The 27,793-nt window shown below is 43.3% G+C and overlaps 1 protein-coding gene across 2 annotated transcripts in view; it reads left to right on the forward strand.

Moving 5' to 3' along the window:
* Positions 1 to 11,829: 11,829 nt before the first annotated feature.
* Positions 11,830 to 27,793, forward strand: part of man2b1 (mannosidase, alpha, class 2B, member 1) — a 42,220-nt gene continuing 26,256 nt past the window's right edge. For both annotated transcript variants that reach the window (XR_014552637.1, XM_083635188.1), the window contains exons 1-12: positions 11,830 to 11,941; positions 12,844 to 12,946; positions 13,624 to 13,797; positions 15,542 to 15,735; positions 19,535 to 19,667; positions 19,826 to 19,971; positions 21,059 to 21,258; positions 23,530 to 23,650; positions 25,794 to 25,872; positions 26,532 to 26,641; positions 27,170 to 27,277; positions 27,564 to 27,680. Coding sequence is in view for 1 of the 2 variants with exons in the window: in XM_083635188.1 (XP_083491314.1) it covers positions 11,834 to 11,941; positions 12,844 to 12,946; positions 13,624 to 13,797; positions 15,542 to 15,735; positions 19,535 to 19,667; positions 19,826 to 19,971; positions 21,059 to 21,258; positions 23,530 to 23,650; positions 25,794 to 25,872; positions 26,532 to 26,641; positions 27,170 to 27,277; positions 27,564 to 27,680 (1,593 nt within the window). In the remaining variant the exon portion in view is untranslated. The remainder of the gene's footprint in view (positions 11,942 to 12,843; positions 12,947 to 13,623; positions 13,798 to 15,541; positions 15,736 to 19,534; positions 19,668 to 19,825; positions 19,972 to 21,058; positions 21,259 to 23,529; positions 23,651 to 25,793; positions 25,873 to 26,531; positions 26,642 to 27,169; positions 27,278 to 27,563; positions 27,681 to 27,793) is intronic.

Genomic DNA, 27,793 nt, shown 5'->3' on the forward strand with positions numbered 1-27,793 from the left:
AGAACCGGGTGTTCAACTACCGCCTCGGCCGAGCCCGGATGATGGTCGACTGCAGTTTTGACATCCTCTCCTCCCAGTGGCGGATGTATCGGCGACCCATCACATTGAGCCCAGAGAAGGCGGAGTTGTGCGTAAAGGCCACCTGTGTCCTGAACAACTTCCTGCAAGAGTCTCAGCTGCGGGGCAGCAGACGATCGTCGGGAGATGTCGCCGCTCCCGCTCTACAGCGCGTCGAAGGCATGCCGACCACCGCCGCCACAGGGAGGGAGGCACTCAAGACGAGGGAGGCCTTCAGGGCCCACTTCAATGAGGAGGGTGCTGTGCCCTGGCAGCAGTACATGGTGTAACAAAAGGCTCTTCTTAGACCCACACAAAGGCTCTTTTAAGAGCCACCCACACAATCGGAAAGAGCAAAATCCCCTAATCCTTTTTTAATTGAGGGAGATATGCTATTAAATTGAAACCCAATGAAAGTGCAATATATTTCTTCACAGCATAGAGTTTGATATAATGAAGGCACATGGATTGTTAAAACCAACCAGTGTGCTTGGCATTTTTGGTGTTTTTTTGTGTGCGTTTCTTTTTCCTGTTTCTTGCAGTCTCGTGTGCCTTTGGCTCCGGTCCGTGTTTCCTGTCCCCTCATTTGGCCAGCCTGGCTCCTCAGCCATGGATCCCCAGTACTCCCAGTGTCCAGCAAAGGTGTGTAAATGCATGTCTCATTGACCAATCGCATTATGGCTCAATGAGCTCAATCAAGTCGTTTCGTCATATTATTGTAATCAAGTTTCATCTTTTTGCTGTCAATTGTCATTTCAGGGTGAACCAGATTGACTCTCTGCCCCATCCATCCATCCCTCCTTCAACACGGCGACTGTGGTGTCAAAGCTGCTCATCTCCATCCAGACGTCTGCCACAGCACCAAAAGCCCCCCCCTGACCTGAGTCTCTCTCCTTCAAACACACACACACTCTCAATTAGGGCTGCACGATAGGAAAAGCTGCGATGTGCGACAACGCTGTTCAATATTGCGATGACGATATGACCTGCGATAAATAAAAACAATGCTATAGACAAAAATATGAATGGGTGGGGGTGCTCCGATCCGGCTAAGCCACGATCCGATCCGATTCCGATTCCTGGGGTCGCGATCCGATTCCAGAATCGATTCTCGGTTCCAACGATTCTCGATAATCGAGAATCGATTCTCAATTATGTAGTTTTATATTGCAATAACACACAAAGGTAAATCTAAGACAAAAAATGATAAATGTATTAATGCTGAACTTCAAATTCAACTTCTGAAGTATTACAGTGAGGGCCTAAATTCATTTTGCAATATGAGTTAATTTAAGCATACGTATCAGTAAGTGGCACGGGATTCTCAAAGCCTGCGTGTTGAAGGTCATACGAACAAAAATGCACTCTTGAAGCTAAAAAAAAAATCCCAAACCAACAAGTTAATTATTTACATTTTTACTTCAATGTAGAACAGTCATTTCTTACACATGAGATTACTTTTAGCCTTTTAGTCATAACGATTATTGAAAGATATTCCATATTCCAGACTGAAATGTTATAACAGAAGTGGAGTATTGGCCAGAATGACATGAACATTTGGACACTTATTCAGCCGGTATCTTGCATGTTGCGTTCAGGTGCACTGTAAAAAATAAACGTGACTTTTGCGATGTGTTCATCGCGCATTTTCATATCGCGATGACGATGAAAAGACGATTAATCGTGCAGCCCTACTCTCAATAAACAATTCCCCCCTACACAAACCAGCTCAGTGGCCTTGTGGTCTGAGTGTCCGCCCTGAGACTGGGAGGTTGTGAGTTGCTTCCCTGCTTGGCACTCGGCATCAAAGGGTTGGAATTGGGGGGTTAAATCACCATGTGATTCCCGAGCGCGGCGCTGCTGCCGCTCACCGCTCCCCCAGGCGATGGGTCAAATGCGGAGAACAAATTTCACACATTAGCCCTTTTCCCACATGCGTACCGGAAAATTACCTGTAAGTCGGGGGAGGGGGGAGCTTATTTGGGGGCTCGGCAAAACTCGAAATAAGTTTGCTTGTCAGTTGTCACACAATAAATCACACTCGTTTGACTTAAGAGCAGCGTCAAGCCGCCAGCATAATCAACACAGCCGATTTCCCCCTCCCCTCTCTGCTCGAGAGCAGCAGCCACGGACAGACACAGCGAATGACACAGCAAATGCACAAGCGAAATGTGGAAGTAGTTTGCTTTGATGTGCGCGAATGATTAGTTGATGCACTTTGAAGAAGTTGGGATCCGTGTCTGAGAGAAATAGTTGCTGGTTCGATGTTTATCCGTTCACCTGCGTCGCGTTGAAGCACTTTTTACAGACTGGCTTTGTTTGATGTGTCCGGGGTTGCCTTCGGAAATCAGCAAGCTGACATACTCTTATTAGGCTATCACAAGATCATTTCGCCAGTTTGCTTTAATGTGCGCGAATGATTAGATTATGCCCGCTGGAACATTAAGCAACGTGTGTAGGCTACTCCTCGCCCATGATTGAAGGACCGCTGTCGCGGAAAATGACTGGAACCGTTTCCACTTGCGTCTCCTTAAGAGCATACCGCTCTTCTGACTGGGTCGAAACTGGTGAAATGTCGGGGACGACGGGGTCGCGCTTATACCGGCACGGCGCCTTTCTCACATGCAGGCATTAGACCACGTACCGGTCATTTTGCGGTACAAAGCGCATGTGGGAAAAGGGCTCTAGTGTGACAATCAAGCCCTTTTCCCACATGCGCTTTGTTTGTTACCTGTAAGTCAATATCGGACATTTCCCTTCACACTTCGGCTCGCGCATGTGGGAATCTATCAGCGAATTTTCCTGTATGTTGGGGGGGCGGGGGGAGGGGGGAGCTTATTTGGGGGGTCGGCAAAACTCGAAATAAGTTCGCTTGTCAGTTGTCACACAATAAATCACACTCGTTTGACTTAAGAGCAGCGTCAAGCCGCCAGCGTAATCAACACAGCCGATTTCCCCCTCCCCTCTCTGCTCGAGAGCAGTAGCCTCAGACAGACACAGTGAGAAAGGCTTGCAAGCTGCTCAACGCTTGTATGTATGTAGAGAAAGCAGACTGGCTTCGTTTGATGTGTCCGCGGTTGCCTTCGGAAATCAGCAAGCTGACATAGGCTACTGCTCTTATTAGGCTATCACAAGATCATTTCGCCAGTTTGCTTTAATGTGCGCGAATGATTAGATTATGCCCGCTGGAACATTAAGCAACGTGTGTAGGCTACTCCTCGCCCATGATTGAAGGACCGCTGTCGCGGAAAATGACTGGAACCGTTTCCACTTGCGTCCCCTTAAGAGCATACCGGTCTTCTGACTGGGTCGAAAGTGGTGAAATGTCGGGGACGACGGGGTCGCGCTTATACCGGCACGGCGCCTTTCTCACATGCAGGCATTACACCACGTTCCGGTCATTTTGCGGTACAAAGCGCATGTGGGAAAAGGGCTTGATTGTCACACTAGAGCCCTTTTCCCACATGCGCTTTGTACCGCAAAATGACCGGTACGTGGTCTAATGCCTGCATGTGAGAAAGGCGCCGTGCCGGTATAAGCGCGACCCCGTCGTCCCCGACATTTCACCAGTTTCGACCCAGTCAGAAGAGCGGTATGCTCTTAAGGAGACGCAAGTGGAAACGGTTCCAGTCATTTTCCGCGACAGCGGTCCTTCAATCATGGGCGAGGAGTAGCCTACACACGTTGCTTAATGTTCCAGCGGGCATAATCTAATCATTCGCGCACATTAAAGCAAACTGGCGAAATGATCTTGTGATAGCCTAATAAGAGCAGTAGCCTATGTCAGCTTGCTGATTTCCGAAGGCAACCGCGGACACATCAAACGAAGCCAGTCTGCTTTCTCTACATACATACAAGCGTTGAGCAGCTTGCAAGCCTTTCTCACTGTGTCTGTCTGAGGCTACTGCTCTCGAGCAGAGAGGGGAGGGGGAAATCGGCTGTGTTGATTACGCTGGCGGCTTGACGCTGCTCTTAAGTCAAACGAGTGTGATTTATTGTGTGACAACTGACAAGCGAACTTATTTCGAGTTTTGCCGACCCCCCAAATAAGCTCCCCCCTCCCCCCGCCCCCCCAACATACAGGAAAATTCGCTGATAGATTCCCACATGCGCGAGCCGAAGTGTGAAGGGAAATGTCCGATATTGACTTACAGGTAATTTTCCGGTACGCATGTGGGAAAACGGCTTCAGTGGGACTTTACCTTTACAAAAGACTTGTCTGAGCCATCCCACAGCTGCTCATCGCCATCCAGATGTCTGCCACAGCATCAAAAGCCCCCCACTGACCTGAGTCTCTCACCTTCAAACACACACACACTCAATAAACAATCCCCCCCCCCACACACACACACAAAAGACTCAGAGCATTGTACCGGTAGGGGGGGGGGGTAGGCAACCTGCGGTGCTCTGGTGCCACGCCCCGCATGCGGCTCTTTAGCCCCTCTCCAGTGGCTCCCTGTGGCTTTAACAAGAATCATGTTGCAGGTTTATTTAACCTGGCTGAAATATATTTCGTTACAGGTCAATGCATGGTGTATTAATTGGCCGCAGAGATAGCTAAAATAGTGTGTTTAAGAAATTAACATAAGAATGGTCTTTGCTGGGTTTTTTTTCACTTGTGCCGTTTTAAATACAATTACTCTCTCATTACATGACTGCTATCACCCCTTATCGTAGCTTATCTTTGGACACAGTTACTCATCCTGATAACGATTTGAAATAACCTGTTGATACTATTATTTTACTCACTGCCGGATTGTAAGTGTAAAATAAAAACTTGGACTACCTCACCTACCTGCCAAGACTGTTTTTTTTTTTTTATCTCGTAACGGGACAAGCCCCGTCTTTTATTGTCACACGAACACCACAACACATGCATGCGGCCACAACACACTCATGCTGATGGTGGCCGGTGAAAAGTGTCCTCTGCATTTAACCCATCCAGGCATGTCCTTTCCTCCAGGGGGCAGGCCAGGAGCAGTGGTTGCTTTCTCGTACAGCGCCCGGGGAGCAACTTCGGATGTTGTCCTCACTGGTCGGATGACTATGACGATCTGATCTTCTGCATGTTTTTTAGTGGGGGGGGGGGGTTATATACGGAGGAACCCCCTGGGGGGTACGGGGAGAACATGCAAACTCCACACAGAGAGAAAGGCCCTTACGACGAGATACCCCACCTGGGCAGTAGGCACTGAAGATATGGGGGGGAACACAACCACAGCGCCCACAATGTCCCAGGCGAGAATTGAACTCAGGACCTTCTGACTGTGAGGCGACAGCTCTACCACTGAGCCACCGTGCCCCCCTTTACATCTGTTATTTACTGTTTAAATCTGTTAATACTACTTGTTGTGTATGTTAATATCCTAACCACCATCTTAAGGAGCATCTAACATTGCTAAAGCAGCACAAAGCCAAAACAAGTAGTTTTTTTCCTCAGTCAGATAAGTAAAAAAAATCAGCAGATGATCGAAGAGGGAAGACAAAACATTCAAGCCTCTCTTTTTGAATGTGAGCTTCGGCTAGTATTCATCATACAAATGTGTATTGTTGTAACAGTTATTAACCTTGACCCATGTCTCAAACTATGCTGTATTGGGTGCTTGAATTTGTGGGAAAAGCTCCTAGAAAGTCCTTGAAAGCTCCTTGAATTTGATTTTGAGGAAGGTGTGGGAACCCTGTACTGGACTCCTGATTGCTTTGCTCTCAAGGTAGACACATACAAGGGTTATTATCTGATCAGAAATTAAGGTATGCACAGTGAAAAGAGGCAAGATAAGAATGGTTAGCAAATAGAAAAGTGGATTACAGTGTTAGCTATATAGAATTAAGTTATTTTTTCCTGCGGCTGCTACATACATCTTTCCAGATATTGCATGGTTTGTGTGCCGATTTCAGCATGAGCTGATTGGGTTAGGTATTGCACAGTGATTATTTAAATTTTCCGGGTATCTCCTGAGAAATTATATTCTTTTGGTAAACATTAACTTTAAGGACAATGGGCCTACATTTGTTATCAACTTAGCAATACATAGACTTAAAGGAACACTCTGCCCATTTTCAAGCAGCTTTGTATCATTAGAACATCAGTAGTATATCAGAAAGCTGTAAACTGTTTTGAAGTCTGTCATTTAATTTGACAGTTATTGAGTGTTAAAGTGTGGACCAGTGACATCACTGGTCCACACTAACTCAAATTAATAACTCATTAACTCAAATCAACTCTCAATAATTGTCAAACTAGATGAATGACAGAATGTTTGACAGTTATTGAGAGTTGATTTGAGTTTAATGAGTTATTAATTTGAGTTAGTGTGGACCAGTGATGTCACTGGTCCACACTTTAACACTCAATAACTGTCAAATTAAATGACAGACTTCAAAACAGTTTACAGTTTTCTGATATACTACTGATGTTCTAATGATACAAAGCTGCTTGAAAATGGGCGGAGTGTTCCTTTAAGAAAACACTACTGGGAAGTGGGAATTCCAAGGAGATCAAAATGCCCTACAAATCTGTAGGTACGTCTCAAAGATGAGATAAAATGCAATTTAATATCATAGTTTTGAGACTTTCCTTTGCCGTTAATTGATAGACGCCACATTTTGGAATTACTTGCAGAAAGAGGATGAATTATCAAAGGCTTTATTATACAGGTAAAGTACAAAAAACACGGCAAACAATAACACTTTTGGGTAAATTAAAAGTAAAAAAAGAGGTCAAAGTGGCTAGTAGCTCAAAAGTGAAGATTGTGCTGGGAAAAAAAAAAAAAAGGCACGCATGGCAATCTGGCTATATTCAACCAGCTTCGTACCATCAAACATCAGTAGTTAAACTCAATTACAAGGTAAAAAGAAATGAACTCCAAAACCGTTTGGAATTGTTTTAGTTTGACAGTTATTGAGAGTTGGTTTGAGTTAAAGTGTGGACCAGTGGCACCACAGGTCCACACTTTAACTCAAATCAACTCTCAATAACTGCACATTACATACAGTCCTTGTACCCCGTATAGTTATACTATAACTACACTCCTTGTACCCCGTAGTTATACTATAAGTACAGATCTTGTTACCCTCTAGTTAAAGTCTAAATTCACTTGTACCCCGTAGTTATACTATAACTACACTCCTTAGTACCCCGTAGTTATACTATTAACTACATGCTTATTGGGCTGTATTCTAAAGCGTTACCGGGAAAACTATAAAGTTCATGTGGGTGCCAGCACATGTAGGAATCTCAGGTAATGAGAAAGCAGACAAGGCAGCAAAGGAGGCGATCAGGAGAGATCAGGTGGATATTGACATCAAACTTTCAAAATCAGAGGGGAAGAGCATAGTATGGAGGGAAATAGTTCAACAGTGGCAACAGCAGTGGGATAGGGCAACAAAGGGGAGACATCTGCAAACTAAAGTGGGAGTGGTGGGGATAGTGGGGCTAATAGGATTGAACAGAGAGTTATAAGTAGATTGAGAATCGGTCACAGCAATTTAAATGGAACACTTAGTATAATAGGGAAGCACCCAACTGGGCATTGTAGTCAGTGTCAAGTAAGGGAGACGGTGGAGCATGTAATGATCTCATGCAGGAGATATGAAGCAGAGAGGGTGACAATAATGATGACTGGACTGCAGAGACTGAGACAAATAGAGGACAGTGTGAAGGGTATAATGGGATGTGTGGGAGTAGTGGAGGGGAAGAAAATAGTATACTTTAAGGAAAACCTCTCTTGTGCCCAGTATGATAGAACAGTTACATTTACATTACATTATTTAGTAGACACTTTTATCCAAAGCGACTTACAATTAGAGATGAAACGATATGATCATTTCATATCACGATTATAGTGACCAAAATGATCACGGTTCTCAGTATTATCACGGTATTGTTAAAATGTGCTGAAAATGTTCAACAAAATACACTCACATAAATCACTTCACCAAGTTTTTTATTGAAAACTCACACCCAAAAAGGATTGATACACCCAGTGAAATCATTTCTCCAAGGCTGCGCGTCTGCATCTCGGAGACGGTTCGTCACGGTTGCCAACTTTGGTTGATGATGGACAGTATTTACCATGTATTTCAAAGCGTACGCCTGGTTATCGTAAGAAATTTTATAATGGTTATCTTTAAAACCGGGTATCGTTTCATCCCTACTACATTTTGTCAACAGTACAGAAATCAACTATGCAACACAGTCTATGAGAGCTAAGACATTTTGATGGACTAGAGTAGCACTTGTAGAAATTAGTTTGAGAAGGAATATGTAACCATTTTTTCTTTGAAGAGGGAGAAAGATGTTCGTTGAAGAAAGGCCCATGTGTAGCTTGAAAAGGTTATTAGTTATACATTAGTTACACATACATTAGTTATACATTCAATTTTTACAATTATTCTACCTGTTAAAAAACATAACAGAAGTGTCTGGGAAGAGTATAACAACTCTATAACTCAGTAAGTCCACTTCCACTGTAAATTCACACTGGATGAGTACATTGAATTAAACCAGACAGGAATTCAATTTCAAATATAAAATCAATTGCCCATTGCTGATTGTATTTAAATGTGGACAACAAAGTAATGACAAAGATACAAAAAGTACAGCAACCCTTTTCTGACAGATTGGCCATTTGATATGTTGAGTCAGAACTTTGCCCTGTAATCAGTGAACGTCTTGACTGATGTTAGATTTTGAAATACTCTGTTTCTTTCTGATGATCTCCATCTTCCAAAGATGGTGGTTGGATGGAGGATGGTTGGAAGTTCCAACCATCCTGAAGCATCGATGCCTGACGCCATTTTTCAATAGCAATATATTACAATATATTGATGTTCATCTCAACTCAAATGCAAGATAATATAAGATCCAAACAAGCATTATGTTGAGACACTAATGATTTGATTTTTATCATTCATTTAGAGCAAAACTCTTACGACAATCACTCGATCAATCGTCTGACATTATGTTTCCACTGACAGACAATGATAATGTTGAATTATTTTCCACCTCTGTTGTGTGGAGTATCATGTGTTTCTTCAGGCTTAGTTTATGACCAAAACATTTATCACAGACTGAGCATCTGAATGGTTTCTCTCCTGTGTGGACTAGCATGTGTTTTTTCAAGGTTCCTTTCTGACCAAAACCGTTACCGCAGACTGAGCAATTAAATTGCTTCTCTCCTGTGTGGACTACCATGTGTTTTTTCAAGTTTCCTTTCAAACAAAAACTCTTACCACACACTGAGCAATTAAATGGCTTCTCTCCTGTGTGGACTCTAATGTGTGTGGTCAAGTGTCCTTGCTGACCAAAAGCCTTACCACAGAATGAACAATTAAATTGCTTCTCTCCTGTGTGGACTACCATGTGTGTTCTCAAGTCTGCTTTATAACGAAAACTCTCGCCACAGAATGAGCAATTAAATGGTTTATCTCCTGTGTGGACTCTCATGTGTTCTTTCAAGCTTCCTTTCTGACCAAACCTCTTACCACAGACTGAACAATTAAATTGCTTCTCTCCTGTGTGGACTATCATGTGTACTGTCAAGTGTCCTTTCTGACCAAAACTCTTACCACAGACTGAGCATTTAAATGGTTTCTCTCCTGTGTGGGCTATCAGGTGTTGTTTCAAGCTTCCTTTCTGACCAAAACTCTTACCACAGACTGAGCAATTAAATTGCTTCTCTCCTGTGTGGACTACCATGTGTGTTGTCAAGTGTCCTTTCTGACCAAAGCTCTTACCACAGACTGAGCAATCAAATTGCTTATCTCCTGTGTGGACTATCATGTGTGTTGTCAAGTCTCCGTTATGACGAAAACTCTCACCACAGACTGAGCAATTAAATTGCTTCTCTTCTGTGTGGACTGTCATGTGACCCTTCAAGTGTCCTTTCTGACCAAAACTCTTACCACAGACTGAGCAATTAAATTGCTTCTCTCCTGTGTGGACTATCATGTGTCTTGTCAAGTGTGATTTCTGACTAAAACACTTACCACAGAATGAGCAATTAAATTGCTTCTCTCCTGTGTGGATTATCATGTGTCTTGTCAAGTGTACTTGACGAACAAAACTGTTGCCACAGACTGAGCAAATAAATTGCTTCTCTCCTGTGTGAACTCTCATGTGTTTCTTAAAATCTCCTTTATGACGAAAACTCTCACCACAGACTGAGCATTTAAATCGGTTGTCTCCTGTGTGGACTCTCATGTGTGTCTTAAAGTCTCCTTTATGACCAAAACGTTTACCACAGATGGAGCAATTAAATGGTTTCTCTCCTGTGTGGACTATCATGTGTTTTTCCAAGGTTCCTTTCTGACCAAAACTCTTACCACAGACTGAGCAATTAAATGGTTTATCTCCTGTGTGGATTCTCAAGTGTGTCTTAAAGTGTCCCTTATGACGAAAACTCTTACCACAGACTGAGCAACTAAAGTGTTTTTTCCCAAGAACGTCACTGTTGTTCTGTGAGTCTAAACCTGATTGAGGTTCACTAGTTTCCGTCCAATCATCACTGTCTTCAGTCTCAGAAGAGTCTGCAGTCTTACCAGCAGTGGCTGGTTCTGATGCTCCACAGTCCTCTTCATCAGCTTCTGTTTTCATCTGTTCAGTTGAGCTGCTGGCTAGAGGCTCTGCCTCTCTGTTCTCCTCAGTTTGGCTTTGATGAAGCTGTGAGGACTGAGGTTTCTCTTCATCATCTTCACTCTTCACAGGGACATGAGTGAATTGGAACTTGGTGATATCAGCCTCCTCCGGCCCTTGAAGCTGCTCTCCCTCCTGACTGGTCCAGAGTTCCTCCTGTTCCTCTTTAATGTGTGGGGGCTCTGGGTCCTCCTGAAGCTGCTCTCCCTCCTGACCGGTCCAGAGTTCCTCCTGTTCCTCTTTAATGTGTGGGGGCTCTGGGTCCTCCTGACTGATCCAGAGCTCATCCTGTTCCTCTTTAATGTGTGGGGGCTCTAGGTCTTCCTGAAGCTGCTCTCCATCCTGATTGATCCAGAGTTCCGCTTTAATATGTGGGGGCTCTGGGTCCTCCTGGTCCAGACTGGGGCTCCACTCCTGCAGTTCACGGGGAACTTCTTCTTTAATGACCAACAGCTGCTGGAAGTCTGGAGGTACGGCTGCTCTGTGTAACCGCACTACAGGATTTAAATTAACAGTGTCCAACAGCATTTGTTGTTCCTCGATCATTTTGGAACGAGAAGATTCTAGCCTGACATCAGAGTGAATGGTTACCTCGTTACACTCCATTTCTTCTTCAGAAGCAGTCAACTCAGTGGAGGGGAAAGATCTGAAGGTCTGGACTCAGGTAAAGAAGATTCCTCCTTGTACTCGGCTATCTTCTTTCAAACAGCCCAAATATCTCTACAACGACTGCAGTTAGTCGATAGTTCACAAACGATACATTTTCAAAGCTCTTATAGCTCCATTAGCTACAGCTAACTATAACGAACGTTAAACCATTCTGAGTCAATATGAGATAATATAATCCATACACACAGTCTTCTGTTGGTTACAGACAGTTGTAAACTATGAAATGGAGTATGCCTCCGCTCAAAGACCGGCTAGTCCTCAGCAAAGACGATGGGTTATTACTCATGTAACGCTATAGTCAGACCCACCGTCGACGTCAGCAAGCTTCCAGCAGCGACATCCAGATATCATACGGCTGGCACTGCGAGATCAAAGCAAGACACCGCTCCAAGTCACTTCCTGTATTTGTGTCACGTGGGTTTTGCCCACTTATAGGCGAGATGTCATATGACTGTGGGCTGATTCTCCAACATGGTGGCCGGGAGGCAGCTGCTGGCGCTGGCTCTCCTGTTCAGTGCAGTTTCCACTTTCCCCCTGGACCAGGAGGCTGCACACCCCGACACAAGCTGCGGGTACCAGGTCAGCTTCTGCGCCTGCTTTTGGGCTGTGTTTTAGCTATTTAACGTCACTATAGCTCAAGTCTGTGGATGTATGATAGGACCACTTTCAGTTTCACTTATATTTTGCTCTGTCGGGCTAGCTAGTATTATGTTGTTTTAGCCCAAATCTGAGAATATTTTTTATTAGACGGAGTTATCTTAGCCCCTTTTAGGCGACACAAATCCTAAAAGGCGCTAGAGTTTTCTTAGCCTCGACGCGAGACTCAGCCTTCACAGTGTTAACTTCCTGTAAATGAAATCATGCTGAAGTTTAATCTTCTCAGGGTTCTCAAACCTTTTCATTTGAAGGACCCCAAACTGACAAATTAGACCACGGACCCCGATTTGATAAGATTGTGTCCCAGGGTCCCCCATCTGATAAGATCTTTTTGTTTTTAGATGTTTTATTACAGAAAGTGTATGAAACCCAAGACCAAAATAGTCTTTGTGTTACTTATTGATGGATTTATTAGTTGAAATTATTTATTAGGAATAGCCCCTTGAGATGAACCATCTCGTTTTCATTTATAGTTAAATAGTTATCCCCCTTTTTGCTGGGGACACCCTGGAATTCCCTCAAGGGCCTGGGGGTTCCCCAACCCCACTTTGAGAACCACTGTAAACCAGTGGAGAGGAAGTTAACCACAATAAATGGGGAAAAAAAGTCAGTTGACTTTTGTTTATGTGAATCACATAAACAGAAGTCAACTGACTTTTTTTTCTCCATTTATTCGTGGTTAACTTCCTCTCCTTCCTCCTCCTTACTCTGTCCCTTCCATCGCAGTAGCAACACCGGTTTGTCTAGTCTTGTAGTCTGTTTAGATGTGTGTGTGTGTGTGTGTGTGTGTGTGTGTGTGTGTGTGTGTGTGTGTGTGTCTGTAGTCATGCCATGCTACGATGCCCAACATGCTGAACGTGCATCTGGTCCCTCACACCCACGACGATGTCGGCTGGCTCAAGACTGTGGACCAGTACTACTATGGATGTCGGTGTCACACACACACACACACACACACACACACACACACACACACACACACACACACACACACACACGCACACACACACAACCTAAGCCAGGGGTGTGCAAACCTTTTTGAAAGGGGGACAGATTGGATAATGTGTTATGACCGGGGAGCATCATATGGGTTATAAAAATATAAATATAAATCACATACATTACAATTGTACTTTTGTTTACCATCTGAAAACCTAGTTCTGCCTGTGTTGTTCCTACTTGGTGCTTGTCTACAAACGGTATCATAGTGCTGTCATGGTCATGGTTAGGTGAACGGGAAAAAATGTGGATTGAACTTACTTGAGTAACCAATACTGTGCAGAGGGCCACATGTAGTATATTTTGAGAGACAAGCCGAGGGCCACTTAAGATCGGCCAAAGGGCCGCATCTGGCCCCTGGGCTGGACTTTGGACATGTCTGACCTAAGCAATGTGCTTACCTTTGCTTTTTTGTCAGCTGACACTCTCCTGACGACATCTTATACAACAGTTACTGATATGAGGAGTTCTTGAGAAAAGTGTGTGTGTGTGTGTGTGTGTGTGTGTGTGTGTGTGTGTGTGTGTGTGTGTGTGTGTGTGTGTGTGTGTGTGTGTGTGTGTGTGTGTGTGTGTGTGTGTGTGCGTGTGCGCGTGTGCGTGCGCAGCCCGAAACGACATCCAGCATGCGGGGGTGCAGTACATCCTGGACTCGGTGGTGGATCAGCTGCTGAAGAACCCCGACAGGAGGTTTATCTACGTGGAGACGGCCTTCTTCTACCGCTGGTGGAAGAGCCAGAGCCCCAGCACGCAGCAGACGGTCAAGCAGCTGGTTAACCAAGGTACACACGCACCAGGGATGATGCAGCCATGAACCCTTTTCACTTTTAAAGTCGAGCTGAAATGAAAAAGGACTTTTTTTTAATCTATTTTAGATCACAATCCTGGGTATTCAGTGCACCTTTTTAATAATGTAGGCCCCCCCCCCAAAAAATCACAAAAATCGAATTTCTTTTGTTTTTCACCCTTTTTCACATCAAAAGTTCATTTTTCAGGATTTCATTCATAACTGTAATCTACAGTATGCTGACGTCAGTCAGAACTATCAAATTTCGACCCCATTTCAACCAATCATATCACGGCCTGACAGCTGTCAATCTTCATTTCGAGGAGAGAATTCTGAGCAGGCAAGATGTGCTGCCTAGTACCTGTAACCTGGTCAGACTTTTCTAGCACATAAATGTTAATACACTTGGCCAATAACTATGTAACATACAAAATAAACCAAACGGTAATGTCTTCATTTAATGTAGAATGCAAATATATGTAACTGGCTCATTAAGTTGCATTCCAGGAATAACGTAACTGGCTCTTACCCCGCCCCCTCTGACATTTCAAGCTGGCAGCAGCACTCTCTGCCTGGGCTTTGAGCCAGCCAGTGACTACCACTCCACAGCTCTGTATTTACATTATATTGTGTTTGTACATGGACTGTATTTACATTATATTGTGTTTGTACATGGACTGTATTTACATTATATTGTGTTTGTCCATGGACTGTATTTACATTATATTGTGTTTGTACATGGACTGTATTTACATTATATTGTGTTTGTACATGGACTGTATTTACATTATATTGTGTTTGTACATGGACTGTATTTACATTATATTGTGTTTGTACATGGACTGTATTTACATTATATTGTGTTTGTACATGGACTGTATTTACATTATATTGTGTTTGTACATGGACTGTATTTACATTATATTGTGTTTGTACATGGACTGTATTTACATTATATTGTGTTTGTACATGGACTGTATTTACATTATATTGTGTTTGTACATGGACTGTATTTAAATTATATTGTGTTTGTACATGGACTGTATTTACATTATATTGTGTTTGTACATGGACTGTATTTACATTATATTGTGTTTGTACATGGACTGTATTTAAATTATATTGTGTTTGTACATGGACTGTTATTGAAACGTGACCGGCAGGTTTCAGGCGTTCTTGCGCAGCTCGCGCAAGACTGCAAGAGACCAGGGGGTTTCCCACCAGAGCCGCAGCTCCGCCTGCTATTGATCAGTGATCAGCAAGCTGCACGATCACTGGACAGTCGACCTGTCAATCACGCCCAAAACACTCTTTTCTACAGCCTATTTGACTCTAAACGCTTGACTTATATAAAAATTCGCTCCCCGTACAATTGTCCGAAAGGTGAAATTAGTTATACAGACCAAAACCGCTCTTTGAACCAGGCATGTTTAATCCTGTTGTAAAGTCGGGCATTTTAACATGGGGGTGAATGGGGAACGACTCTCTTATGGAGCCAGCATCAAGTGGCCATTTGAGGAACTACAGCTTTTATCACTTGCGCATAGGCTTCATCTGTCCAAACCTGAGCTTGCCACCTGGTTCAGAATTGTCCATCGTTCGACTTGATCAAAACAAAACAGTTTCTCATCTCATGCTCTCTCCCTCTCTCTCCCTCTCTTCCCCTCTCTTTCTATCTCATGCTCTCTCCCTCTCTCTCCCCCCCCTTCCCTCCCCTCGTCCCCTCCCCCCCCCCCCAGGCCGTCTGGAGTTTGTGAATGGTGGCTGGTGCATGAGCGACGAGGCTGCCACCCACTACAGCGCCGTCATCGACCAGATGACCATGGGCCTGCGCTTCCTCAACGAGACGTTTGGGCCGTGCGGGCGGCCCCGAGTCGCTTGGCACATCGACCCCTTCGGACACGCCCGCGAACACGCATCCATGTTCGCACAGGTAGCTGCCATTTTCAATAAAGACACCAATCAAAAAGTACATTTCCTTACAGATGGTTGTTGCATATTTTTTAAATCTGTTTATGGGAAATGCATGCATGATTGAATTACAGACCAAATAAAACAAACAAAGTAATCCATTAAAGGCATCTGTTTTGAAGACAGTAACTCCATTCAGAATACCACGGGTATCCGCGGAGTCTTGAAAAGTATTGAAAGTTGATCAATCAATTTAGGGGAAAATTAAGGCCCTTAAAAAGTATTAAAAAGTCTTAATCTCCATCTGATGAGGTATGACATTTTGTAGCGATTGGGCTGATGGTGTTAAATGATGGGCATATGGTATTGTCTCATATCGATCGCAGACCCCTGAACTGAATCAAAATCGTATTGTGGCAAACTTTGTGATATCAGCAAATATCATATCGTTGTCCAAAGAATCGATATATTGTGACGTGAGGAAACTTGTGATTTACACCCCTATCGCTGATGTGACGAAAGTGGCCTTGAGGTCTTAAAATATATTGAAAAAGTCTTAAAAAAGGTCTTAAAATGTGTTGAATTTAACTTCAGGACTGTACCACCAATTTAAACTGTAACGAAATACAGTTACCGGTACTCTATTTTGTATTTTAAATACTCTATTTTAAATACATGTATTCCGTTACTCCACAGCCCTGGTTGTGCATCTGTTTGTTGGTTCCTTGACATGAAAAGGTTTTGGGTAGGGATGTTAATTTTGAAAAATTTCCATTATCAAAAATCGGGAAAATTAACGATCAATTATCGATTATCGATCATATTAATAATAATATTTTTATATATATATATATATATATATATATATATATATATATATATATATATATATATATATATATATATATATATATATATATGTAAGGGATAATGTATACTGAGCCGGTGATTACTGTGGAAATAATGACCGACAGGTGAATGATTGAGCCCGACCCGCAGCGGAGGGCTTAATATTCACCTGAAGGTCATTATTTCCAGTAATCACCTGGGGCCGGTTGCACCAACTGGTCTTACACTGGTCTTAAGCTAAGTTGGTCGTAACTTTACGACCTACAGCTACGCCGGTTGCACCAAGACGACTTAAGCCTTATTTTCACTAAGACCAGGCGTAACTCCTACGCCTCGTCAGGAGGAGGCGTAGAGCCTGCCTGTAACAGAGATCTCCGCGGAGACCTTTTTGACCGTCATCGTCGTAACATCGCCAGTTCGCCGTCTTTGAAAGCACGACGTTAGATTATAACTAACTACTTGTGTGGCTTAGCCTTCCCAAATGTTGGCGTTAATTCTTTTAGAATTTAATACATAGAATTGGGAACGTTACATTCAATTTCATTCAGACTGCCTGACACTAATGGGCGCCGCCATTTTCCCCCGGGGCTTCCACAGGAGGAGGGGGGTGGGAGGAGGGAGGGTGTAGTGACGCACATACAGTAGTGGGTGACGGCGCGAGGCACATGTGGGCCAATCAGAGGGCATTCCCCGACAATTCACATGAACGCGCATTGCTATGACCAGCGTAGTTAAGACCAGAGTAAGCCGTGTTGGTGCAACAGGCGTAAGTCCATGGTCTTAACTAAGACCGACGTAGGAGTTACGACCAGGCATAGTTAAGACCAGTTGGTGCAACCGGCCCCTGCTCAGTATACATTATCCCGCTTAGAACACGGCCTACAACTAAATCATTCAATAATCTGACAAAAATAATTATTCAAATAGATTTTTTAATAGCGTTTTCAACACAAAGCGGTTTCATTCGTAATTGGCACACAAGACACCACAGCTGCAACTGGTTGGCCTAATTAGTAGCGTCTGCGGACAAAATGCTCTTACCAACTGATTAATCCAGGTGTGGCAGAGCAGCGGTCGGTTGTCGAGAAATAATGACCGGTGAATATTGTTGATTGACCAATCAGAATCGAGTATTCGAGAGAGCCGTGTTCTAAATATATATACCGTAAATTCCGGACTATAAGACGCACCGGTCTATAAGCCGCGGGACCAAAATTGACTATTTTTTTCTTCTATAAGCCGCACCGGTCTATAAGCCGCGGGTGTTTTGATGTTTAATTACCATATGAAAGGGTTCGTGCACAGAGAGGAATGTCGGGAAAGCGATGGCTGTTTGGGGAAGCTCCCATTTATTAACATTTCAACAAAACAAAACAAAAGTCAGGTCACTAATCCCCAGACAAAATCACACAACAATAGGCTATATGTGCAGCAAACCTGTAACCAGAGAAGTCAAGTCACTAATCCTCGTCTTCCTCTTCTTCCTGCGTACTGAAACCACCAAAGTCCTCATCTTCAGTGTCGGAAACGAACAGGTTCAGGGTGGCTTCGTCAACCACTCTCCTCTCTCCTTCATTGTCACTCAAAACCAACGAACTCCTCTTCATCACTGTCGGCATCGAACAGCCTCTGAAGCCTCTGACGGCCCTCAGCGCCAGCTGTGGCGGCGTCATTCTCTTCATCCCGCAGCAGTCCAGCGTTTTGGAACCCGTTGGTGATTGTGGATGTTTTCACACTCCTATAATATTCCGTGCTGAGACAGTTCCTCCTGCTGCACCGTCCAACGCCTCACCATTGACTCATCGATGCCCAGGTTACGCGCGGCTGCTCTGTTTCCCTCTTTTAATGCGAGATTGACTGCTTTCAACTTGAAAGCTGCCTCGTGTGAATTTCTGCGTACCTTCCCCATGGTAAGTGAAAGTGTTGCTTCTACTGCTCGTTCTCATGCTGTCGAGAACGAGCAAAGCTTTTTTTTGGTGAAAGAATCCTCCAGGGCGCTTCTTGTTAACAGTCCGAGTGAGTGGCAGGTCGAACGTCAAAGGCACTTCATCCATATTTATGATCTGCTCCGGTTCGATGGAATATTCCTTGATCTTCCTTTGTGTGAATTCGCCGAAGTTTGTGATTTTCTCCTGGTAGTCGGGGGAGGGAGTTGATGGCCGAGTGGCCGTTTGCTTACCGTAATTACCATATGTAAGTGGTCACGCACAGAGGGGATTGTCGGGATGGCTGTTTGAGGAAGCTCCCATTTACCGTATTACCGTAACATTTCAACAAAACAACATAACACAACACCACCGTTGTTTATTTTTACAGTGCACACAGTGTCCGCGGTGTGGTGAAAAGAGGGCAAGAGAGGAAATTAAAACAGAAGTGGATTTATAGTTAGAAAGAGTGCTAAAAAAGAGAGATTTTATTTGTATATATTTTTTTTTTTTCTGAAAAAATCCATAGATAAGACGCACCGTTATATAAGCCGCAGGGGCCAAAAAACGGGAAAAAAGCCGCGGCTTATAGTCCGGAATTTACGGTATATATGTATATATATTTGTTTTACAAAATGAATGCCTATGGCAGAAAATACGAAAGACAACGTGTTCTCCTCAATGAACTCTTTATTTCAATGTGTCTCCTCTCCAACACTCTGCTGTCCCCGGCGCATGCCGGTGTGAATTCCCCATGTTTAAAACAGTTTTGTTGGCACAAAGGCCCGTGCCCAGCCAGAAAACTAGAGACTATATGAAGCTCCACCTCACGTTAGTTGGCTGTGCAATGGAGTGGGGCAGGGAGGAACTAATTCCACCCAAACCTAGTCCACAAAAAAAAAAAATAATAATAATAACAACAATCGATACAAATTCCACATGATCGAATTCCTTAACAATCAATTATCGATTTTCGATAATTGATGAACATCCCTAGTTTGCGGTGCCCTGTGTTAGTCTGAGCGTTGGCTATGTGTTTTGTTCCAGATGGGTTACGACGGCTTCTTCTTTGGCCGTCTGGACTACCAGGACCGGGATCGCAGGAGGAGGGACAATGACCAGGAGCTGCTGTGGAGGGCGTCTGACAGCCTCACCCCCCCCATGGCCGACTTGTTCACCGGTACCCCCCACCCCACCAGAATCTCTTAACATTCAGATCTTTGACCTCGCCTCACTCTCCCCATAGCCTAACGAATGTCGAAATATCACTGTTTGGTCTTCTACCATTTGGGCCCCAAGTCAGCTCTTGCCCTCTCCCATGTCCCCCCTGTCCCAAAGGGATCCTACCAAACGGGTACAACCCCCCCGAAGGGTTCTGCTGGGACCAGTCATGTGACGACCCGCCAATCAGAGACGACCCCGACCTGGAGGACTATAATGTCGACGACGTGGTGACTCGCTTCCTCTTAATCGCCAAGAGCCAGGTCAGACACACACACAGACGCACGCGCACAATTTATTGTTTATTTGATAGGGACAGTGGAGTACTGTAAATATAATTGCACTTAACAACTGACTTAAAAATGTAAGATTTGTGCAAAGGGAATTTGTAGCTTATGCTAATTTCTCTTAAAACTTAATAAAACTATCTAAAATATCTTGCATACGCTAATAAGAACGCACAGGAGAAAGACGCATAGCTCACAGGTGAATATGTAAGCGATAATGTACAGCATGCTCGTTGTTCTCGCAAAATAAGCCCCGACAGACGGAGTGAATCGAGATTCTTCATCCCCCTGAAGTTGTTTATATGTTGCCGTAACAACCGGCTTGATGGATATTATCCTGCTTATTACACATTGCTATTGATTTTAAATGATTGTATCACAAGTTAAAGGAATTCACGAGCTTCCACCAGAAAATAATTAGGAGGAGTAATGTCTTATTGGCGTAACATTTCGCCAGATAATCCGATTTACAAGTCAACCAAATGGACTGGACTTCCTGATTGTGCAGTTTGTTATTCAGAAATGAGTGACACATCCTAACATGCATATAACATTTAATTTAGCATGCATATAACATTTAATTTAAAATACACATAACAGTTAATTTAACATGCATATAGCATTTAATTTAACATGCACATAACATTTAATTTATCATGCATATAACATTTTAACTTAACATATATATACCATTTAATTTAACATGCATATAACATTTAATTTAACATGCATATAACATATAATTTAACATTTATATAACATATAATTTAACATTTACATAACATTTAATTTAACATGCATATAACATTTAATTTAACATTTAAATAACATTTAATTTAACATGCATATAACATTTAATTTAACATTCATATAACATTTAATTTAACATTCATATAACATTTAATTTAACATGCATATAACATTTAATTTAACATGCATATAACATGCACCTCCAACATTGAGGCAACACATTTTCATACATTTACTGACTAGTGCCAGTGGTCACTCCCATGTGTTTATCTCTTCTTCTACCTCCTCTTCCTCCTCCTCCTCCTCCTCCCAGGCATTGGTGTACAAGACCAACCACATCATCATGACCATGGGCTCAGACTTCCAGTATGAGAACGCCAACCTGTGGTACAAGAACCTGGACAAGCTGATCGGCTACGTCAACGCCCGGCAGGCCAACGGCAGCAGGGTCAACCTGCTTTACTCCACGCCCTCCTGCTACCTGCAGGAGCTCCACCGGGCCAACCTCACCTGGTACGAGGTCAGGGTATTCGCTGGGTCTTGAAAAGTATTAAAAGTTGATAAATCAATTTAGGGAAAATTTAAGACCCTTGAAAAGTATTAAAAGTTGATAAATCAATTTAGGGAAAATTTAAGACCCTTAAAAATTATTTAAAATTATTTATTGCCATTTTGACGCGGTATTACATTTTGCAGCTATTGTTCTGATTGTGTTAAATATGATATTGTCTCGTATCGATCGCAGACCCCTGAATTGAATCGAAATCATATCGTGGCAGACTTTGTGACATCAGCAAATATGGTATCATTGTCCAAATAATAATAATATACAATATCGTATCGTGATGAAACTTGTGATTCACACCCCTATCGCTGATGTGAGGAAAGTGGCATCTTAAAATATATTGAAAGGGTCTTTAAAAAGATCTTCAAAGCTATTGAATTTAACTTGAGGATTCCTGCATACTATACCGTGGAGGAGGACGTGTGGGAGTGCATCTCCCTCCTCTGTGATAAAACCCCCCAAATCACTGATTCTGTTATCTGTTATCTGAATTGTGTTTGTTTTCTCTCTCCATTGTGTGGGGTACAAATGAATGCACACACGCACACACACACACACACACACATATGGTACTATTATTCTGCAGATTTTTTTTATGCGAATAGCTTTCTTTATGTTTATAAAGGCTTTCAGTTTGAACAAGTGTCACAGCAAAATTCTGACAAATGGATTTTGACGTTACACTTGTCGATTTACTAACCTCATTCCGATGGACTTCTCCTACGCACCTGTCCACAAGAAACTGAAGGTGTGCCTTAGCTTCTCTTGTCAAGTTTTGGTTTAATAACAGAGAAAGTGATTCACAAGACTTTTCTAAGTCTTAAAACATCTACAGAATGACCATTGTTCTATTAGTAGATGTTTCGTTTTTGCACGTTTTACCCCCATTTACTCCAATTCACGTCTCCTAGACGTTACATAACGTACTGACCATTTCCCAAAGCATAATATATAGGGGTGGGGGAAAAAAATCGATTCACCTAAGTATCGCGATTTTTAATGTCACGATTTTTTGGATCGATCTTTTATTCCAGAATCGATAATCGCAAATTAAAAAAAAAAAAAAAAAAAAAAAAAATTTTTTTTTTTTTTGGGTGCTTGCAGTCAGGCCACTCACTGAACAGCAGGCCAGGCGCCGCCTACTGGTTTACTAGTGGTTTTATTACTTTATTAGTTAGTCTGAAGTAATAATTACACTTCAGGGTTAAAGTGGGTGCATCTCATTGTAAAATTGGACTTCAAACGGCCCAAATCTGGCTTCAAACGGCCCAAATTTCACGCGCGTTGGCCCATATCGGCCTGGCCTGCTTGGTATCTAATGCCCGGCCTGAATTATGATCCCAGTCCGCCCTTGTTTTTAACTATATTGCCCAGCCCTACTCATGATATATAATATACAGTCTCTAGTGTATGATTCAACTTTTACCATGTTCTAATCTAGTGTAAAAAAGCAAACAAACTGAAAAAATAAAATAAAAAAATAAACAAAAATCGCAATAAATCGTAATATCGAATCGCAATAATCGTAGAATCGCAATACTTAAGAATCGCAATATAAATCGAATCGGCACCCAAGAATCGTGATAGTATCGAATCGGGAGATAAGTGAATCGCCACAGCCCTAATAATATACTTTTTGGGATGTGTGAATGGGGTTTTCCTTCCTTCCAGGCAGCCATTTATTTCCTTCAGTGTTCCAGTACGGTACGAACTTCAACTTGCTGAGACTTGAAACTTCATTGAGAAAGGTCATCCATAAAGGTTTATGTTTGTGTTGTAATTCACTTAAATGTTTTGAGAAGTCTTCTGGTGTGTGCTGGTGGGAAGCTCTGGGACTTGAAAGCATTTATACGCTATTTGGTCTGGGGGAACTGGGGGGGGGGGGATGATAAGCAATCTTCGGCATCATAAAATGGATGATGTGGATTTGGCTTGTTCTTGCTTTAAAAAGGTTATGAGTTAGTCTGATTAACTTTATAGCACATGAACGCTCCATTCCACTCTGTCACGTTCTGTCCTCTTGTCTTCCCAGGGCTTTGTCGACATCCACTCTGTCACGTTCTGTCCTCTTGTCTTCCCAGGGCTTTGTCGACATCCACTCTGTCACGTTCTGTCCACTTTTCAGGGCTTCGACGACATCCACTCTTGTCACCTTCTGTCCACTTTTCAGGGCTTTGAAGACATCCACTCTGTCACGTTCTGTCCTCTTGTCTCCCCAGGGCTTTGAAGACGGACGATTTCTTCCCCTACGCAGACAGTTCTCATGATTTCTGGACCGGCTACTTCACCAGCCGCCCGGCTCTGAAACGATACGAGAGGCTCAGCAACAGCTACCTGCAGGTTCCTACTCTGACTCCTAACTCGTGACTCACAACACTTTCACCAGCCAGAATGTCTATCTGCAGGTTCCCACTCTGACTCCTAACTCGTGACTCACAACACTTTCACCAGCCAGAATGTCTATCTGCAGGTTCCTACTCTGACTCTCTAACTCGTGACTCACAACACATTCACCAGCCAGAATGTCTATCTGCAGGTTCCCACTCTGACTCCTAACTCGTGACTCACAACACATTCACCAGCCAGAATGTCTATCTGCAGGTTCCCACTCTGACTCCTAACTCGTGACTCACAACACATTCACCAGCCAGAATGTCTATCTGCAGGTTCCCACTCTGACTCTCTAACTCGTGACTCACAACACATTCACCAGCCAGAATGTCTATCTGCAGGTTCCTACTCTGACTCTCTAACTCGTGACTCACAACACATTCACCAGCCAGAATGTCTATCTGCAGGTTCCCACTCTGACTCTCTAACTCGTGACTCACAACACATTCACCAGCCAGAATGTCTATCTGCAGGTTCCCACTCTGACTCCTAACTCGTGACTCACAACACTTTCACCAGCCAGAATGTCTATCTGCAGGTTCCCACTCTGACTCTCTAACTCGTGACTCACAACACTTTCACCAGCCAGAATGTCTATCTGCAGGTTCCCACTCTGACTCCTAACTCGTGACTCACAACACATTCACCAGCCAGAATGTCTATCTGCAGGTTCCCACTCTGACTCTCTAACTCGTGACTCACAACACATTCACCAGCCAGAATGTCTATCTGCAGGTTCCCACTCTGACTCTCTAACTCGTGACTCACAACACATTCACCAGCCAGAATGTCTATCTGCAGGTTCCTACTCTGACTCTCTAACTCGTGACTCACAACACATTCACCAGCCAGAATGTCTATCTGCAGGTTCCCACTCTGACTCTCTAACTCGTGACTCACAACACATTCACCAGCCAGAATGTCTATCTGCAGGTTCCCACTCTGACTCCTAACTCGTGACTCACAACACTTTCACCAGCCAGAATGTCTATCTGCAGGTTCCCACTCTGACTCTCTAACTCGTGACTCACAACACTTTCACCAGCCAGAATGTCTATCTGCAGGTTCCCACTCTGACTCCTAACTCGTGACTCACAACACATTCACCAGCCAGAATGTCTATCTGCAGGTTCCCACTCTGACTCTCTAACTCGTGACTCACAACACTTTCACCAGCCAGAATGTCTATCTGCCTGCGTGCAGCTCCTCGAAAATGTGACTCGACGCAGCTGACGCGAACAGCGCGAGTATAATATAATATAGATGGGGAGAGAACAGGAGAGAGTGAAAGCTATTACCAAGTATATGCACTACATTCTCTCCTTGGGCTAACTTCTAGTCATTGAAATCCTAGTGAAATCACACAATCTGGACTCCGCTGCGATCAAGCTGACGTTCGAGTATACAGGACTAGCTGCCGCCGGCAAGGCTCCAAGTTGAGGCGATCGCGGAAGTATAGGTCCAGCTAAAGCGCATGTGAGATGTCACAAGCACTTTTATTAAAACAAGACTGCGATCAAAAATGAAAAGCATCCCTGACTATTGGTGCTTTCACAAAATATTGACACAGTGAGATTTTTGATCAATAATCATCAGTCATGTGGATATAATGACTACCGGTAACTGGGTAAAGGCAAATAGTAGAACAGCTAGAACAGTCTGGTAAGTTCATAAAATCACTTCAGTAATGCAGCCTTTCAAACCAGGAAAAGACAACACTTATCACAATATCCAAAAGCTAAGACCATATCTAGTCTCATATCACGATATCGAGATAATATCAATATGACCCAGCCCTACCTTATTGTCAATGGATTAAGAAAAAGAGATGACCCCTCCTGGGCTTATGAAACACTTTCAAAAACCTATTCATAAACACAATCCTCCAGACTATTTCATTCTTCTCCTCCACGATCCAATCTAAAAAAAATTAAGGCTATTTTTCTTCATTCTCCCAAAGTTGACATTTTGGAGATATGATCTTGGAGTTGCAATGTTTTCACCTGACAGCAGCGATAAGTAATGAATTATTATATAAAGGAGGGAGGTGTGCAGTTTGTGTTGTAACTGTGCAGCTTTGGTTTTTATTCAGACGTGTAACCAGCTGGAGGTGCTTGGAGGGCCAGTGTCCAGGAACGGGCCCTTTGGGGAAGGAGACAGCCAGACCATGAGTAAGATTTGTTTTTTAGTTACTTCATACTGTAATACAGACTGCTGCTGGGAGGGATGAGTGGGGAGGTGGGGCGGTTCCTGTCGCCCTCTCGTGGTTTTAGTTCAAACCTCAGTGACAACTCAATCCATTTTATATCTATATAGCGCCAAAGCATAACAAGAGTTATCTCAAGGTGCTTTACAAATAGAGCAGGTAGAAGACCAGGCTCTTTATTTTAGCAACAATTGAAACAGTTGTCACATCAACTGGCGATTATACTGCGAGATCATGTGACAATTGAAACAATTACCCAACAAGAGCAGCACTTGGCGATGGCGGCAAGGAAAAGACCCCTTTAACAGGGAGGAAGACCATGAGCAGACCTGGCTAGGCTTGACTTTTCCATAGGGAATTCATATACAATTCAAGCAAAATTAAGAATGAAACATGACAGGGATTTCCATTTCTATACAAAACAACTTTGCTTTTATTGCATATTATGTGACAAACTCTAAATGTCTTGCTGTTACAGCTCATACATCAGAAAGTGGAACTTTTTTTTGGTAAAATGTCAGGTTAATGTGATACATTAATTCAATTTGACTTATGATGAGATATGAAGGGATCTGATTGGAGGCTAAAGTGATTGACGGCTGTGTTCTGTGCTCTGATTGGCAGAGAAAGCCATGGCGGTGGCTCAGCACCATGACGCCGTGTCGGGGACGTCGAAGCAGCACGTTGCCAATGACTACGCCAGGAGGCTGGCCATTGGGTGGCAGCACTGTCAGGTACTGCATCCTTACTGGAGCTTTACTCTTACAAAATTATATATATATATATATATATTACATATATATATATATATATATATATATATATATATATTACATATATATATATATATATATATATATATGTAAAATTTGTAAAAAAAAAAAAAAAAAAAAAGGAGGGGGGGATTATGCTTTTTTTCTCCCATGATGATCAACTCTCCCATAACAACAATTCAATGCATTATAATGCTATATCAACTATTAACTATATTTAAACTAACAAAAAGATTTTGGTGAGTGAGTGAAATCAGTGTGTGAAGGGGGTCGCGAACACCAGCCTAATTTTTGTTTTTTGGGGGGGGGGGGGGGGGGGGGTCACGGCTCAAAAAGGTTGAGAACCACTGGACTAGCACATGCTTCCTTCCATACATGTGCAGTCGCCAGCCATTTTTCACCTGACAGGGAGGAGTTTCACCGGCTGGACGTAGCGCGTGGGAGGATATCACGCTATTCAAACTGCTGTGTGTGCCTCTCTGCCTTTAGGTGCTGGTCAGTAACAGTCTGGCTGCTCTCAGCGGCTCGTCTGCTAAGCGGATCTACTGTGACAACCTCAACATCAGTGTGTGTCCTCTCACCGAGTCCAGCCAGAAGGTGACACGCGCACACGCACGCACACACACACACACACACACACACACACACACAAACACACACATTCAGGCCATTATAGTTCATTTATAGGCGAACATGTAGTATAGCTACATAAACGGACACAATCAATAAATATTGTTGAATATCCCCAACTCTCTCTCTCTCCCCCCTCCTCTCTCTCTCTCTCTCTCTCTCTCTCTCTCTCTCTCTCTCTCTCTCTTTCTCTCTCTCTCTCTCCCCCCCCCCCCCTCCTCTCTCTCTCTCTCTCTGTCTCTCTCTCTCTCAGTTCTCCGTGACTGTGTACAACCCTCTCGCTCGGCCCGTCACTTGGCCCGTCAGGCTTCCAGTCAACGGAACAGCGTACACCGTTGCAGACGCTAACGGCAAATCTATGGACTGCCAGGTGATAGACGGGAATTACATTTTCCTTTTCTCTTTTTAAGCAGACACAGGACACACATAGGGGATTAATTTGTCCCCCTTTCCAACGTCCCTGTAATACATTCCTCCATTGGT

The sequence above is a fragment of the Poromitra crassiceps genome, assembly GCF_964638095.1.
Source record: "Poromitra crassiceps genome assembly, chromosome: 4".
Classification (NCBI taxonomy): Eukaryota; Metazoa; Chordata; class Actinopteri; order Beryciformes; family Melamphaidae; genus Poromitra; species Poromitra crassiceps.